The sequence below is a fragment of the Hyla sarda genome, chromosome 10 (assembly GCF_029499605.1).
Source record: "Hyla sarda isolate aHylSar1 chromosome 10, aHylSar1.hap1, whole genome shotgun sequence".
Taxonomy (NCBI): domain Eukaryota; kingdom Metazoa; phylum Chordata; class Amphibia; order Anura; family Hylidae; genus Hyla; species Hyla sarda.
The window spans coordinates 117,538,885-117,556,738 of record NC_079198.1 but is presented as its reverse complement, the minus strand read 5'-3'; the positions used below and the strand labels follow the sequence as shown (position 1 = coordinate 117,556,738).

The window sequence follows — 17,854 nt, the reverse complement described above, 5'->3', positions numbered from 1 at the left end:
TGTTGCAAAACTACAACTTTATGGCAAGGTGGGAGTTGTAGTTTTGCAACAGCTGGAGAGTTGTTGGCTGTCTGGGCATGCTGGGAGTTGTAGTTTTGCAACTGCTGCAAGCACCCTGTTTGGGAAAACCCTGCCTTACACCTGTGCCCCTCCAGGTGTTGCAAAACTACAACTTCATGGCAAGATGGGAGTTGTAGTTTTGCTCCAACTGGAGAGCCTTTGGCAATCTGGGCATGCTGGGAGTTGTAGTTTCGCAAGAGCTGTAGGTACCCTTCTTGGGAAACCCCTGGTGTCAGGTCTCCGATCCAGAAGGACACAGCGCATTGCAGTCACAGCCTCCCGCTCCACTACCTTCCGGCACATAAGGGGTCACTCCTGATAAAACTAACGAGCCAGTCACTCGCATCCGAGCCCTCTGATTGGTCGGCCCCGCAGTCTCAAGACCGAATCCCGGCGTCTGATTGGTCGGCGCCTTCCCCGTGCTGCTCACAGGTCAGAGCATCCTGCCATCCGCACTGGCGATAACCTTTCTCCCTGGGATTGCTCGGAGAGCGGCAGGTGACAGGATCCCCGGGGGATATAACCAGGACTGGCACATAGTGAGGGCAGTGTGCCCGGAGAGGGGGCAGAGATGGGATTTGCCTTGGATTTGTGCAGGGTCCGCCCATATTGATTGCATCAAGGGGTTTGCCCACTGCATCTTGTATGGTGAAGTGTGGCAGAGGCTCCCAGTGCCCCCTCCTCCTCCTCTATAGGTGTCTGTATGGTGCATGGCTGCTGTACACTGGGCACTGAGCTGCTTGCACCCAGGCCCCGCTGCTGCCCTTGCTGTGCTGTCTCCTGTGCCCACATTCCCTGCTTTTGTCTGGGGTCCTGGCAGCCTTCACCATGTGCTCCCAGCTGTGGCTCCTCACTGACAGGAAGATCCTGGAGGACTATCCTCAGATGCACATCCTGGAAGCACTGAAGCAGCGCTGCAAAGAACAGGAGCTGGACTTCTCATTGGTGCTGATGGATCAGATTGCCCTCACAGTCACTGATGGCAAGCTGGGTAAGAGCTATGGCTTCTAGCTAAGTAGTTGCCCCCTGGATGATGGGCGGGTGGAGGGGGACATATAGATCTTCCACAGTCTTCATCTGTGTTTCCCCCAGACCAGTTGTGCCTGGGATCGGAGACATTGTAGCATACTGTATGAATAATATGTATAAATTACAGATGCCATGTTACATTTTAGTTCAGTGTTTCCCCAACCAATGTTCCTCCAGCGGTTGCAAAACTACAACTTCCAACATGCCCTGACAGCCGAAGGCTCTACTGATCCTGAACTATATCCTGTATTATACTCCAGAGCTGCACTCACTATTCTGCTGGTGGGGTCACTGTGTACATACATTACATTACTTATCCTGTACTGATCCTGAGTTATATCCTGTATTATACTCCAGAGCTGTACTCACTATTCTGCTGGTGGGGTCACTGTGTACATACATTACATTACTTATCCTGTACTGATCCTGAGTTATATCCTGTATTATACTCCAGAGCTGTACTCACTATTCTGCTGGTGGGGTCACTGTGTACATACATTACATTACTTTTTCTTTACTGATCCTGAGTTATATCCGGTATTATACTCCAGATCTGTACTCACTATTCTGCTGGTGGGGTCACTGTGTACATACATTACATTACTTATCCTGTACTGATCCTGAGTTATATCCTGTATTATACTCCAGAGCTGTACTCACTATTCTGCTGGTGAGGTCACTGTGTACATACATTACATTACTTATCCTGTACTGACCCTGAGTTATATCCTGTATTATACTCCAGAGCTGTACTCACTATTCTGCTGGTGGGGTCACTGTGTACATACATTACATTACTTATCCTGTACTGATCCTGAGTTATATCCTGTATTATACTCCAGAGCTGTACTCACTATTCTGCTGGTGAGGTCACTGTGTACATACATTACATTACTTATCTTGTACTGATCCTGATTTATATCCTGTATTATACTCCAGATCCGTACTCACTATTCTGCTGTTGGGGTCACTGTGTACATACATTACATTACTTTTTCTTTACTGATCCTGAGTTATATCCGGTATTATACTCCAGATCTGTACTCACTATTCTGCTGGTGGGGTCACTGTGTACATACATTACATTACTTATCCTGTACTGATCCTGAGTTATATCCTGTATTATACTCCAGATCTGTACTCACTATTCTGCTGGTGGGGTTAATGTGTTACATACATTACATCACCAGGGTGCCTTCAACTGTTGCAAAACTACAACTCCCAGCATGCCCAAACAGCCTTCGGCTGTCTGGACATGCTGGGAGTTGTAGTTTTGCAACGCCGGATGGGGAAACGCTTGTCTACATATTAATGATGTTATCTCCCTGCAGAGCTGATCATCCCGAAATAAAGTCTTTCTAGAAGTCGGCTGACTAGAACTTGAGGACTCTAGTTCACACCTTCAGGTTTTTAATGACAGTTACTGAATACAAACTCAGGAACGGATCATAAATGGACGATGTGTAAGGCTAAGACTTCTGCTCTTCCCAAATCCATCCCTGGCTTTGTGTATTCAATAATTGCAGTTAAAAACTTGAACACTGACGTTTATGTTCACATAAATCTGCAAAACAAATCCGCAGGGTATCTGCCATGTTGGAGCATATCCTTAGAGTCCGTTCACACTGACAGAATTCATGTGGAGTTTTTTCGAAGCTCATTTGCTGCAGGGAATCTGCAGCAGATTTTGCTACCATTGACACTTCATTGGGTCAGCAGAAAATCATCAGATTTACGGATTTCCAGCCGACCCATTGAAGTCAATAGTATAAAAAATCCGCTGCAGATTTTCTGCAGCAAATACCCTTCGGACGGATTCAGATGCTGCAGATTTGATTGCAGAAAATGTATCCCTTCCGGTCTGATACTATTACATATAGGGCCTCAGTTACTTAGATTTCTTTGTGGGTTTTTGTTTCCGACAGGTATTTTTCCACAGGATGTTTCTTGGATTTGGTGATTTTTTTCCCTACGTTTTTGCTCTTTTTACACATGCTCTGAGCTGTCGGGTTTTCCAGAGCTCAAATCAATCACATTTTATGTGGACCTATTAATACATTTGAAGGTTACTTTTGAAAAATGTAGTTTATTTTTTGCAGACATGCCCCTTTCATCTGGTGGTCGTTCCCCTTTGTTGGGTTTTCTGAATAAAGTGGAGAATAAAGTTTTTTTCAGAAATTATTGCGCACGACACATGCGACATAAAAAACCCTACAAAATCTACTCGCTAAAGCCTTAGTAAATGAGGCCCATTGTGTCCATTCACTTTATTTATAGGGGTACTCCGGCCCAAGACATCTTATCTCCTATTCAAAGGATAGGGGTTAAGATGTCTGATCGCGGGGTCCTGGCGCTGAGGACCCCCGCAATCTTTCATTTGGCACCCATCTCTTTGAGCTGCACGCCACCTCCAATCTCCGGCGCAGCAATCTCTGGCGGGGCACCCCAGTCATCCGTGCATGAAGCGAACTCCGCTGGATACTACAGCTGCCACGCCCTCTCCATTCATGTCTCCTCCCATAGACATGAATCGAGGGGGAGTGACGTCACGAACGCGGAAGCTCCAAACTGCCGGCCTGGAGATCGTAGGGGTCCCCAGTGGCGGGACCCCCGTGATCAGACATCTTATCTCCTATTCTTTAGATGGGGCATAGGCAACCTTCAGCACTGCAGATGTTTTGGGCTACATCTCCCATGATGCTCCTACAGCCTAAATACTGCCAAAGCATCATGGGAGATGTAGTCCAAAACATCTGCAGTGCCAAAGGTTTCCTATGCCTTGGATAAGGGATAAGATGTTTTTCGGTGAAGTACCCCTTGGTAATCCATATCAGGCCTACTGCACTCACTATTCATTCTGAGAATCGGCCATGAATATGTGAGAGATAGGTATTTCTTATCCTTTCATGTTGGGTTTTAAAGGGGTACTCCGCTGCTTAGTGTTTGGAACAAACTGTTCTGAACGCTGGAGCCGGCATCGGGAGCTCGTGACGTCATATCCCCGCTCCCTTATATGGGTCATGGGCATGCTGAGAGTTGTAGTTTTGCAACATCTGGAGGGTCACAGTTTGGAGACCACTGTTACAGTGGTGCCCAAATGGTAGCCCTCCAGATGTTGCCAAACTACAACTCTCAGCATGCCTAGACTGCCCAGGCATGCTTGGAGTTGTAGTTCTGTAACATCTGTCCCTTCAGATTTTGCAATTTTCATGAAATTTTTGAAAATTGCTGCTCTACTTTGAAGCCCTCTAATGTTTTCAAAAAGCAAAAATATGTCCCTTTTATGATGCCAACATAAAGTGGACATATTGTATTTGTGAATAAAAATTAAATTTATTGGGAATATCTATTTTCCTTACAAGCAGAGAGCTTCATAGTTAGAAAAATGCTAAATTTTCAAAATTTTCATGAAATTTTGGGATTTTTCACCAAAAAAGGATGCAAGTAATGCCGAAAATTTACCACCAAAACAAAGTAGAATATGTCACGAAAAAAACAATCTCGGTAAAAGTGTTTTCGAGTTATTAATTCGTAAAGCGACGGTGGTCAGAATTGTGAAAAAGGGCTCAGTCCTTAAGGTGAAAAAGGGCTGCGTCCTTAAGGGGTTAAACAAAGTACATTAAAAAGATTTTTTATTTACCATAAGATGTGCCATATTAAAAATTTGTTTTAATGACAGTGCCCATTGAAGTCTCTCTCTCTTAATATGTAAATGAGGTTCAAGTGCCCAGGGGGCATTCCCCAGAACAACAAGAGACCAAGGTTAGCCAGTCCAGCCTCTGTATCAATCAAAGGGGTTAAAGGGGTACTCCGGTGGAAAACTTTTTTTCTTTTAAATCAACTGGTGCCAGATTTGTAAATTACTCCTATTAAAAAATCTCATTCCTTCCAGTACTTATTAGCTGCTGAATACTACAGAGGAAATTCTTTTCTTTTTGGAACACAGAGCTCTCTGCTGACATCATGACCACAGTGCTCTCTGCTGACATCTTTGTCCATTTTAAGAACTGTCCAGAGTAGGAGAAAATCCCCATAGCAAACATATGCTGCTCTGGACAGTTCCTAAAATGGACAGAGATGTCAGCAGAGAGCACTGTGCTCGTGATGTCAGCAGAGAGCACTGTGTTCCAATAAGGCCTAGGGCTTTTGTGCTGACAAGATACATCAAGTGTGATGACCTCTGACTAGGGCTCCACAACGACGTGCGTCACGCAACAGCAAATCAAATATTTCTATGATTTCTATGTCTTCATCCTACTTGGATTTTAAGCAACTGTTGTGTTGTGGTCAAGATGGGTGTCGCAACGCCACCACACTGACATTTATTAAAGGTGATGTTGCAATGCAGCGCTGCAATCTTTAAAGGAGTACTCCGGTGGAAAAGTTTTTCTTTTAATCAACTGGTGCCAGAAAGGTAAACAGATTTGTAAATTACTTCTATTGAAAAATCTTATTCCTTCCAGTACTTATTAGCTGCTGAATACTACAGAGGAAATTATTTTCTTTTTGGAACACAGAGCTCTCTGCTGACATCACGAGCACAGTGCTCTCTGCTGACATCTCTGTCCATTTTAAGAACTGTCCAGAGTAGGAGAAAATCCACATAGAAAACATATGCTGCTCTGGACAGTTCCTAAAATGGACAGAGATGTCAGCAGAGAGCACTGTGCTCGTGATGTCAGCAGAGAGCTCTGTGTTCCAAAAAGAAAATAATTTCCTCTGTAGTATTCAGCAGCTAATAAGTACTGGAAGGATTAAAGGGGTTATCCAGGAAAAAACTTTTTTTTATATATATCAACTGGCTCCAGAAAGTTAAACAGATTTGTAAATTACTTCTATTAAAAAAAATCTTAATCCTTTCAGTACTTATGAACTTCTGAAGTTAAGGTTGTTCTTTTCTATCTAAGTGCTCTCTAATGACACGTGTCTCGGGAACCGCCCAGTTTAGAAGCAAATCCCCATAGCAAACTTCCTCTAAATCGGGCAGTTCCCGAGACACGTGTCATCAGAGAGCACTTAGACAGAAAAGAACAACCTTAACTTCAGAAGCTCATAAGTACTGGAGGGATTAAGATTTTTTAATAGAAGTAATTTACAAATCTGTTTAACTTTCTGGAGCCAGTTGATATATAAAAACAGTTTTTTCCTGGATAACCCCTTTAAGATTTTTTAATATAAGTAATTTTCCAAATCTGGTTAACTTTCTGGCACCAGTTGATTTAAAAAAAAAAAAAAAAAAAAAAAAAGTTTCCCACCGTTGTACCCCTTTAAAGTGGCCGAACTAAAATCACTGCATCTCAAAATGAAGGAATGCTCCTTAATTTCATAGGGGTATACCCAACTTACAGCAACAATTTGCAGCCTGGATATTATCGACATACATGTCACTTTGGAAATTCACCATGCAGTATTACTAATCTTATACGGATCCCGAGTTACAGAATAGATCACTGTTTCCCAACCAGGGTGCCTCCAGCTGTTGCAAAATTACAACTCCCAGCATTCCCGGACAGCCGAAGGCTGTCCGGGAATGCTGGGAGTTGTAGTTTTGCAACAGCTGGATGCACCCTGGTTGGGAAACACAGGTCTATATCTACCTATATAGAAGAGAGCGTCATTCACAATTCTTTATTGGGTATTCCCATCTGTAAATATGTCAGTACTTTATTATTGGTGAAGGTCCAACTTATGAAACTCCCACAGATCCCAAGAAAGAAGAGTTTTTTAAGTTCCTTACACATCCAAGTAGCCTTTTCAGGCATATAGCAAAGTGGCTACAGTATTGAATCAGTCTTATGGCCCCATTATTTGTTTTGGTTCATTGGAGCTGTAGAGGTCAGACCCTTTCCCATCATAAAGGAATGGTGTATCCCCTATAAAGATATTCCTAATACAGTGATCCCTCAACTTACAATGGCCTCAACATACGATAGTTTCAACATACAGTGGTCTTTTCTGGACCATCGTAAATTGAAACCAGACTCAACATACAATGTACAGACAGTCCAGATCTGTGAAACGTGTCAATGGCCGGAAGAACCGACCAATCAGAATGGGCATTCACTGGTAAAATCCTTGTATTACTGAAGTGTATGCACTGACTGGTGTCTGGTAGCGCCCCCTACAGTACAGGGAGGTATTACATGTTCTGTACACTTTACCTTTATTACTGAAGCGTATGCACTGACTGGTGTCTGGTAGCGCCCCCTACAGTACAGGGAGGTATTACATGTTCTGTACACTTTACCTGTATTACTGAAGTGCATGCACTGACTGGTGTCTGGTAGCGCCCCCTACAGTACAGGGAGGTATTACATGTTCTGTACACTTTACCTGTATTACTGAAGCGTATGCACTGACTGGTGTCTGGTAGCGCCCCCTACAGTAAAGGGAGATATTACATGTTCTGTACACTTTACCTGTCCCAGGGTTAGCTGCTCCTTTGGACACCAGGTGAGGGCGACTCCATTACTTTTTTAGGACATTGTGTGTACCCCGAAGAAGCTCCTGTCCTCTACATAGACCAGTGTTTCCCAAGCAGGGTAGCCCCAGCTGTTGCAAAACTAAAACTCCCAGCATGCCCGGACAGCCTTTGGTTGTCCGGGCATGCTGGGAGTTGTAGTTTTGCAACAGCTGGAGGCTCCCTTCTTGGGAAACACTGAAATAGACAGTGATTACAGCTCCCAGCAGATCTTTCTTAATTTTATATGTAAGGATTTGCTTTATCTATATTAGTTATCTACATATTTTTCTTTCATTCTCACTTTTTCCTATTTTTGGATGACATTTTGGGGCTACAGAACCAATTACCAGGTTTCCATAGAGTTCTGGTCTCAACATACAATGGTTTCAACATACAATGGTCATCCCAGAACCAATTAATATTGTAACTTGAGGGACCACTGTACTTTCTTATGTGCTAAAAAAGAAAGGAGCAATAGGCAACTATTAAATTCCTGCTTCAGCCAATACATCCCTCCCTGCCACTGTTCTTTACATGGCTGCAACGATGATGTGCCATGTACCTCTGCAAATACCCCTGCTGTTGTAAAACTGCTACTCCCAGCATTCCCAGACAGGCTTCGGCTGTGTGGGAATGCTGGGTGTTGTAGGTTAGCAACAGCTGGAGGCTCCCTGTATTGTAAAAGTGTGAACAGAGTCTTATTTACGGGACGGCCGGATCAGGAACAAGGTGGGTAAGTGAACCTCTGCTCACTGTATACAGTATACAGCCATCTACAGTGACCCCCCCCCGACCTACGATGGCCCCGACATACGATCATTTCAACATACGATGCGAAGGCAGCATCAACATACGATACTTTTGTATGTCGGGGCCATCGCATAAACGGATATCCGGCAGCGCAGACTGCTTCAGCTGCCACCAGATAGCTGTTTAATGTGCCCCGTGTGCTCCGGTAACTGTCCCGCTGCTCCTGACCGTCCCATTCAGGCCCCGCTGCATGGCCGTTGCTCACCGTTGTCGTCATCACGTTGCCATGCATACCTTCCCATCATCCAATAGGAGCGGCGTGCGCAACAACGGAGAGCGACAATACAGGGCAGCTGTGACGGTCCGGAGCAGTGAGGACACCCCGGGGACATGATGATAGCTATGATCCAGGGCAGCGGTGATAGTCTGGAGCAGCAAGGACACCCCAGGGACGTAATGACAGCAACAATCCAGGGCAGCGGTGATGGTCCGGAGCAGCAAGGATGCCCCGGGGACGTGATGACAGCGACAATCCAGGGCAGTGGTGATGGTCCAGAGCGGCGGGGACATGTGAATATAACTTTCTATTCTACTATTACACGGATCCCTCAACATACAATGGATTAAAGTAACAATGGTTCATTTGGAACGAATTACCATCGTATGTTGAGGGACCACTGTATATACTTAGCTATATACTCAATACCCCAAGGAGTTAACTAGCTCTGCTTAGCAGTGCTAGTTTACTCTCTCCTTACTTGATCAGCACATAGCGCTCAGCACAACAAAGGGTTACAGTAAACCATCGATCTATTCAGATTGCTGCTTAACCGTAGGTTCTTGCTGGGCAGGAGATATACAGTGTTTACCTCCTGCCCAACAATAGCTGTACCGCAGTTCTATAGTTGTAGGCACAGCTCAGTCCCACTAGGAACAGGGACTCCGGTCAGTATAGTAACGGGAGTTTGGGCTCCGGTATAGTATACTGCAGTGCACTATATACCGCTATATACTATACAGCAATGCAATGTACAGCCGGCAGAGGTAAGTAGTGATGCTATGCATCACTACTTACCTCCTTACACTCCATGGGCCGGGCAACCAACCCTAAAGGGTAAAATAATTTGCCTTTCCACTCAGGAAAAAATGCTAGAAACAGCTCCACAAAAAAAAAATATATAAAAAAAAACCTAGCCTGTGTCTTAAGAAGAAACACCATAATTTTGTCTCACATCACTGGAATAGATTATTTTAATTAACACTAGTAATTGGCAATGAAGTTATATGTATCATGACCCCGATGTGTCACCGTGTAGGATGTAGATTAGGTTTTTATTACTGTATAATTAATCAATAACTGAACTTCCTGTGAAAACAGCCGAGCAGCGATTCTAGAGTACAGTCCATGGCGGGACACCACTTTCCCTCCAGATGGATTAGGAAAAAATTGTGTTTCCCAACCAAGGTGCCTCCAACTGTTACAAAACTACAACTACCAGGATAGGGGATAAGTAGCTGATCGCGATCACCATGATGGGAACCAGTGCCCGGTGAGGAGCGCGTGCTGCAGCCGGCACACACTTCATCAATTTCTATGGGGCACTTTATTGCCATAGCCAAGTAAATAGAGACAGATAGTAATGGATCCTCTATTTTATTAGTTTTTTTTATTAAACACATGTTCTCCCTTTGGCCAATATTCTTATGATCTTAGAAAATCCCTTTGAAGAGCGAATCTACATATCCATTATGTTCTGCGGGGGGAGTAACTACTGCTTAGGGTGCCAACAAATAACACCAGAAGAAGTTGCCATTTTCAGCTCTTGCCATCATTGCCTGGTCAGGCAGGTGGTTCTAAAATTGTCTGGAGGCATTGATCACTATGGCCAGGGGCGTAGCTATAGAGGTAGCAGTCACACCGGGGCCCTTGTGCCTAAGGGGGCCCCAAAGCACATCTTCCTACATCTACAAGCTACTCCTCTGACTATTTCAAATACGGGCGGCCTCACATCTACTTACCTCCAGTGCTCCTGCTGTCCCTCTGGTGTACTGCTCCACAGAGATGGCTGTCAGTCACTGATTAGGACCACCCACTGGACTCCTAAGCCCACAGTGAGCAGCATTTTCAATCAATAATTCTACTGAATCTTTTCCAACAACGCTATAAATCAGTCTGCTTAACTCCTCGTGTGCTGTAAGTAATTCAGAGAAGGACCTACCTGAGAATTCCCCTTCTATTACATTAAAGGGGTACTCCGCCCCTAGACATCTTATCCCCTATCCAAAGCATAGGGGATAAGATGTCTGATCGCGGGGGTCCCGCCACTGGGGACCCCCGCGATCTCGAACTTCGCTCCATGCAGGATGACTGGTGATGCGGGGTGGAGGCTCGTGACGCCACTGTCACACTGTGCTCGAATTAAAGGGGTACTCCACCCCTAGACATTTTATCCCCTATCCAAAGCATAGGGGATAAGATGTCTGATCGCGGGGGTCCCGCCACTGGGGACCCCCGCGATCTCGGCTGGGGCAGCCCAGACATCCGATGCACTGAGCGAACTTCGCTCCATGCAGAATGACTGGTGATGCAGGGTGGAGGCTCGTGACGCCACGGTCACACTGTGCCCGAATTAAAGGGGTACTCCACCCCTAGACATCTTATCCCCTATCCAGAAATCCTTAGGAGAAGTAGTAGCTGCCACCAGGTCCTGATAACTGAGGAGTCCTAAGGACCCCTCTAATAAAGGGAACTGAGGAGTCCTAAGGACCCCTCTAATAAAGGTAACTGAGGAGTCCTAAGGGCCCCTCTTATAAAGAACATGTGATAGGTGGGGGAGCCCTATTGCAGATTTTGCACCCCGGGACCATGCCACCCTGCATTTTCATGGTGCATTTGATTGCAGCAAAAAAAAGTGTGATCTGACTGCACCTTGTGAATACACCATTAGGCTAGGTTCACACTGTGGAATTTCTGGGCAGAATTTCTGGCGGAGAGCGAGACGGCGGCACTAGGACCGTGCGGTCTACATTGCCGTCCCCATAGATGGCAATGCATTTCTGAGCAGATCTCCCAAAAGATCCACCCAGAAATGCATTACAGTCTATGGGGGCAGGAATGCAATCTGCTCGGTCCTAGTGCCGCCGGCTCAATCTCCGGCAGAAATTCTGCCCAGAAATTCCGTAGTCTGAACCTAGCCTTATGGTCTCTTCAAATGGCAGGAATTCCGCTTGCGGAATTCCGCCTCTTATTAAAGCCCATAGAATTCTTTGGGATTCCGCACTCCCATTCACACTTCTGAATTTCCGCAAGCGGAAATTCAGAAGTGTGAATGGGAGTGCGAAATCCCATAGAAGTCTATGGGGTTTAATATGAGGCAGATTCCGCAAGCGTAAATTCTGCGGTGTGAATAGACGCTTACTTTCATTCTTTTATTCACCTAATTATAAATGCTGAGATCAGAAGTAGAACACAACCAGCTGGCACTTACTGGAAAGCATCTTCATACTTACAATGTACTGAGGCCATTAAAGAGTGAATTAAAGATGTTTCTATAATACATATAATACAGCTTGTACAGCTGCAGCACTAGACGTCTTGGCTTGTACTTACATATTCCTGATTGTTTGTACACCTGTATCCTATTGGCTTTTAAAGAGTAGAAAGAATAAGAATATATATATATATATATATATATATATATATACACACTGTGCAAAAGTATTAGGTAGGTATGAAAAATAGAAGTGCTAATAGTTTATTTTATTATTTTTTTTTTCAATTAATGCGGTACTCCTATCCTATATCCACAGGATAGGGGATAAGGGTCTGATCGCAGAGGTCCTACCACTGGGACCCCCTGCAATACTTACTAGTTCTCAGTGCACTCCGGCCCCTCACCCACGGGAATGGGGTCCCGTCTCAGCTGCTGATTGGCTGAGCGGGCTGTCATTTGTGTATGCCTCCGAGGGTGGGGGCCGGAGCGGGTCAGGATGGGTAAGTAGCGGGGCCCCATCCCGGCTGTCAGACCTCCCACGACCAGACACTTTTCAGTTCCCCGGAGTACCCCTTTAACAAATGCTAAGTAAATGAACAGAAAATAAATCTAAAATTAAATCAATATTACTGTGCCCATCCTTTTTCTTCAAAACAGCATCAATTCTTCTAGGTCCTCTTGCACAAAGTCATAGATATTTCTGGGATTGTAGTCAACTGTGTGATTAACCAATTATACCAAACGAGATAATGATTATTTTTATATGAAGGCTAAAAAATAGTCATTAAAGGGATTGTCCATCTTAAAAACTATGTTTTAAAGGCCCCAAATGCACTACAATTTTAAACTGTTACTTTCCTCCCCCACCGTTCCCACACTGATCCCCCATTCCACCTCAGTGCTCCGATCCTGCTTTAGGAGCAGAGGTCACGTGACCACTGCAGCCAATCAGTGGCCTCAATGGCCACATTCCATACTCATGCCATCATTCCTTCCATCACTGAGCGGTGATGCCAGAAATATGGAGTGTGACTGACGAGGCCGCTGATTGGCTGCAGTGGTCACGTGACCTCGGCTCCCAATTAGAGGCATAACGGGATCAGTGTGAGAACGGATTGGTAGGTAAAAAAAACAGTTTGTCCTTCTTCATGCATTTTTGACCTTTAAAATGGTGAATAACCCCTAACTGAAACAGAGGCAGCTGTGTAGGAGGCTTAAAAACTGGGTAAGGAACAGCCAAACTCTGCTACATAGGTGAGGATGTAGAAGACAGTTTCATGTCACAGGTGACACTGTGGCAAGAATAAGCACAGCAAGGTTTCTCCCAGATAAAGATTTCAAAGTAGGGTTTTAGAAAGTTCTATTCAAGATGCAGGGCAGATGGAATTACCCTAGGGGCAGATGGCATTAACCCCTTGTATTCGTGACGCCAGGGCGTAGTTTATCCTCAATACCACCCAAAGGTATACCGCTTGAACCTGGGCTAGGCATGGGGGCAATAATGACAGTGACGCCAAGTTACGGACAATGGTAGCTTTACTGAGTGACAGATGGAACAGTCCATACAGTGTAGCCAGGCCCACGGAGGTGACCAGTGACTTCAGAGACCTTAAGGGCTTGCTGGGACTTGCAGTAGATTTGGACAATTTTAGTGCAGGCCACTCTGACTTGACAATAGATGACTGTGACTGACTTGACTTGAGACTGACAATGCTCTGGTTATAGCTTACTTGTAGAATTGTGGCTGCTGGACTGACTTGAGGCCTCCTATGGACTCCAGACACACTCTAGGACTTGACTGCACTGCAACTCAGCAGAAAATAGAGCAAAGAGACTCCTCCCAGGGCTTTTATAGGGAAAACTGGTGGGGTCCCAGAGGTCACCCTTAAGTCACATGGTCACTGATACCTCCTGGGTTACACTCACATGACAACTGGTGATCACATGTTAACCTCTCTTAAAGTAATAACACTTTCCTATATGCATTATACAGTTTAACACATGGCAAACAATATAAACATAAGGGGACACTGTAAGGAGGCTGCCTGACAGGGCAGCAAGGGTACGGGGGCACAACTCCCGTACTGGGCCACCACAAACTCCCCCTATTAAACATGGCCTCGGCACCCAGTCCCGGAGGGTGGACGACTGGAAGTGGCCACTGGGGCCTGGTGATGACAGTCCCTGGGGCGTTATTGTCGAATGTCCTTCACAGGTCTGAATATGAAAACATAACTGGGGATGAGTCCATGTAACACTTTGTGGAAATGCTCATACATGCTCCTTGTGATAATGGGACATAAACATGTGGGATTCATTAATCTTGTAACTGCATTCTTAACACAATTAAACATACTTAAAAACATTTGTTGCGGATTGGGCTTCCGGAGGCTTTCTACCCAATGCCTTAGCTACTAGGGCCCATTGGCACTAGCTAATTCTCCCCAGAACTCTATACATGTTTTACACCATACAACAATGTTACTGTTACGCCTAGCGCTCCGGGTCCCCGCTCCTCCCCGGAGCGCGTACGGCGTCTCTCTCTCCGCAGCGCCCCGGTCGGTCCCGCTGACCGGGAGCGCTGCACTGTCATGGCCGTCGGGGATGCGATTCGCACAGCGGGACGCGCCCGCTCGCGAATCGCATCCCAGGTCACTTACCCGTTCCCGTCCCCTGCTGTCATGTGCTGGCGCGCGCGGCTCCGCTCTCTAGGGCGCGCGCGCGCCAGCTCCCTGAGACTTAAAGGGCCAGTGCACCAATGATTGGTGCCTGGCCCAATTAGCTTAATTGGCTTCCACCTGGTCCCTGACTATATCTGACCTCCTCCCATGCACTCCCTGGCCGGATCTTGTTGCCATTGTGCCAGTGAAAGCGTTTCCTTGTGTGTTCCTAGCCTGTGTTCCAGACCTTCTGCCGTTGCCCCTGACTACGATCCTTGCTGCCTGCCCCGACCTTCTGCTACGTCCGACCTTGCTTCTGTCTACTCCCTTGTACCGCGCCTATCTTCAGCAGCAAGAGAGGTTGAGCCGTTGCTAGTGGATACGACCTGGTCACTACCGCCGCAGCAAGACCATCCCGCTTTGCGGCGGGCTCTGGTGAAAACCAGTAGCGACTTAGAACAGGTCCACTAGCACGGTCCACGCCAATCCCTCTCTGGCACAGAGGATCCACCTCCTGCCAGCCGGCATCGTGACAGTAGATCCGGCCATGGATCCCGCTGAAGTACCTCTGCCAGATGTCGCTGACCTCACTACGGTGGTCGCCCAGCACTCACAACAGATAGCGCAACAAGGCCAACAGCTGTCTCAACTGACCGTGATGCTACAGCAGCTGCTACCACAGCTTCAGCAATCATCTCCTCCGCCAGCTCCTGCACCTCCTCCGCAGCGAGTGGCCGCCTCAGGCCTACGACTATCCTTGCCGGATAAATTTGATGGGGACTCTAAGTTTTGCCGTGGCTTTCTTTCACAATGTTCCCTGCACTTGGAGATGATGTCGGACCAGTTTCCTACTGAAAGGTCTAAGGTGGCCTTCGTAGTCAGCCTTCTGTCTGGAAAAGCTCTGTCATGGGCCACACCGCTCTGGGACCGCAATGACCCTGTCACTGCCTCTGTACACTCCTTCTTCTCGGAATTTCGTAGTGTCTTTGAGGAACCTGCCCGAGCCTCTTCTGCTGAGACTGCCCTGTTGAACCTGGTCCAGGGTAATTCTTCCGTTGGCGAGTACGCCGTACAATTCCGTACTCTTGCTTCAGAACTATCCTGGAATAATGAGGCCCTCTGCGCGACCTTTAAAAAAGGCCTATCCAGCAACATTAAAGATGTTCTGGCCGCACGAGAAATCCCTGCTAATCTACATGAACTCATTCATCTTGCCACTCGCATTGACATGCGTTTTTCCGAAAGGCGTCAGGAGCTCCGCCAGGATATGGACTTTGTTCGCACGAGGCGGTTTTTCTCCCCGGCTCCTCTCTCCTCTGGTCCTCTGCAATCCGTTCCTGGGCCTCCCGCCGTGGAGGCTATGCAAGTTGACCGGTCTCGCCTGACACCTCAAGAGAGGACACGACGCCGCATGGAGAACCTCTGCCTGTACTGTGCTAGTACCGAACACTTCCTGAAGGATTGTCCTATCCGTCCTCCCCGCCTGGAAAGACGTACGCTGACTCCGCACAAAGGTGAAACAGTCCTTGAAGTCAACTCCGCTTCTCCACGTCTTACTGTGCCTGTGCGGATATCTACCTCTACCTTCTCCTTCTCCACTAAGGCCTTCTTGGACTCCGGATCTGCAGGAAACTTTATTTTGGCCTCTCTCATCAACAGGTTCAACATCCCAGTGACCAGTCTCGCCAGACCTCTCTACATCAATTGCGTTAACAATGAAAGATTGGACTGTGCCGTGCGTTACCGCACGGAACCCCTCCTAATGTGCATTGGACCTCACCACGAAAAAATTGAGTTTTTGGTCCTCTCCAATTGCACTTCCGAAATTCTCCTTGGACTACCCTGGCTTCAACACCACTCCCCTACCCTGGATTGGTCCACTGGGGAGATCAAGAGTTGGGGCCCCTCTTGTTCCAAGGACTGTCTTAAACCGGTTCCCAGTACTCCCTGCCGTGACCCTGTGGTTCCCCTTGTATCCTGTCTCCCTAAGGTCTTTATGGACTCTGCCTGCCATAAGAAGTGCCTCTCCCCCCCTCCCAGTCCAGTCAGGCAAGCCTCGGTGCCTCCTCGTGGCCCTCGTCCTGGTGTCACACTGCCCCGTGCCAGGCCTCGCCCTCTGCCCTCCCTCCCCATTCCCACTCCTGCTGTACTGCCTGCCGTTGAGGAATCCCTCCATCCTTTCCCGGTGTCCTCATCCCAGGGGGGGCAGTTACCGGACAAAGAGAAGGGGAGACCTAAGGGGGGGGGGTACTGTTACGCCTAGCGCTCCGGGTCCCCGCTCCTCCCCGGAGCGCGTACGGCGTCTCTCTCTCCGCAGCGCCCCGGTCGGTCCCGCTGACCGGGAGCGCTGCACTGTCATGGCCGTCGGGGATGCGATTCGCACAGCGGGACGCGCCCGCTCGCGAATCGCATCCCAGGTCACTTACCCGTTCCCGTCCCCTGCTGTCATGTGCTGGCGCGCGCGGCTCCGCTCTCTAGGGCGCGCGCGCGCCAGCTCCCTGAGACTTAAAGGGCCAGTGCACCAATGATTGGTGCCTGGCCCAATTAGCTTAATTGGCTTCCACCTGGTCCCTGACTATATCTGACCTCCTCCCATGCACTCCCTGGCCGGATCTTGTTGCCATTGTGCCAGTGAAAGCGTTTCCTTGTGTGTTCCTAGCCTGTGTTCCAGACCTCCTGCCGTTGCCCCTGACTACGATCCTTGCTGCCTGCCCCGACCTTCTGCTACGTCCGACCTTGCTTCTGTCTACTCCCTTGTACCGCGCCTATCTTCAGCAGCCAGAGAGGTTGAGCCGTTGCTAGTGGATACGACCTGGTCACTACCGCCGCAGCAAGACCATCCCGCTTTGCGGCGGGCTCTGGTGAAAACCAGTAGCGACTTAGAACCGGTCCACTAGCACGGTCCACGCCAATCCCTCTCTGGCACAGAGGATCCACCTCCTGCCAGCCGGCATCGTGACAGTTACCTTGGTATATAGCAACTCTGTCTCTATAGATGCTTTATTTATACTTCAGGGGAACCCTCTGGCCAGTAGCATACCCTGTACACGTGGACAGGAAAAACGATTAGACATATGACAATTGTGGACTGGTAATATACATCCTGGCTATAGTCCTAACTAGCCATTACATGTGACTAGTCTATATCCAAGCTCTATGTACATCACTAAATTAGTTATGTGTGAACTGACTAGATTGGACTTTATGTTGTACAACTTTATACCTGGTACCTAGCTGGTATTTGTCATGGCGGTGAGGCAGTTACGCTTCTCCTGACCTGGTCAGGATACCTCATATATATATATCGCCATGGACACAAAGAATCATCTTAGACATTTCTGTATATATATGTTGTATACACTTTATTACAACACTCCATAGACAATATGGTACAACAA

At 47.2% G+C, this 17,854-nt stretch overlaps 1 protein-coding gene across 4 annotated transcripts in view; it reads left to right on the top strand.

The window, feature by feature from the left end:
• The first annotated feature begins 493 nt into the window (after positions 1-493).
• RIMKLA (ribosomal modification protein rimK like family member A) overlaps positions 494-17,854 on the top strand; it is a 46,598-nt gene continuing 29,237 nt past the window's right edge. For all 4 annotated transcript variants that reach the window (XM_056544670.1, XM_056544669.1, XM_056544673.1 and 1 more), the window contains exon 1: positions 494-1,051. In XM_056544670.1, coding sequence (XP_056400645.1) covers positions 889-1,051 — 163 coding nt within the window. In that variant the 5' untranslated portion in view covers positions 494-888. The remainder of the gene's footprint in view (positions 1,052-17,854) is intronic.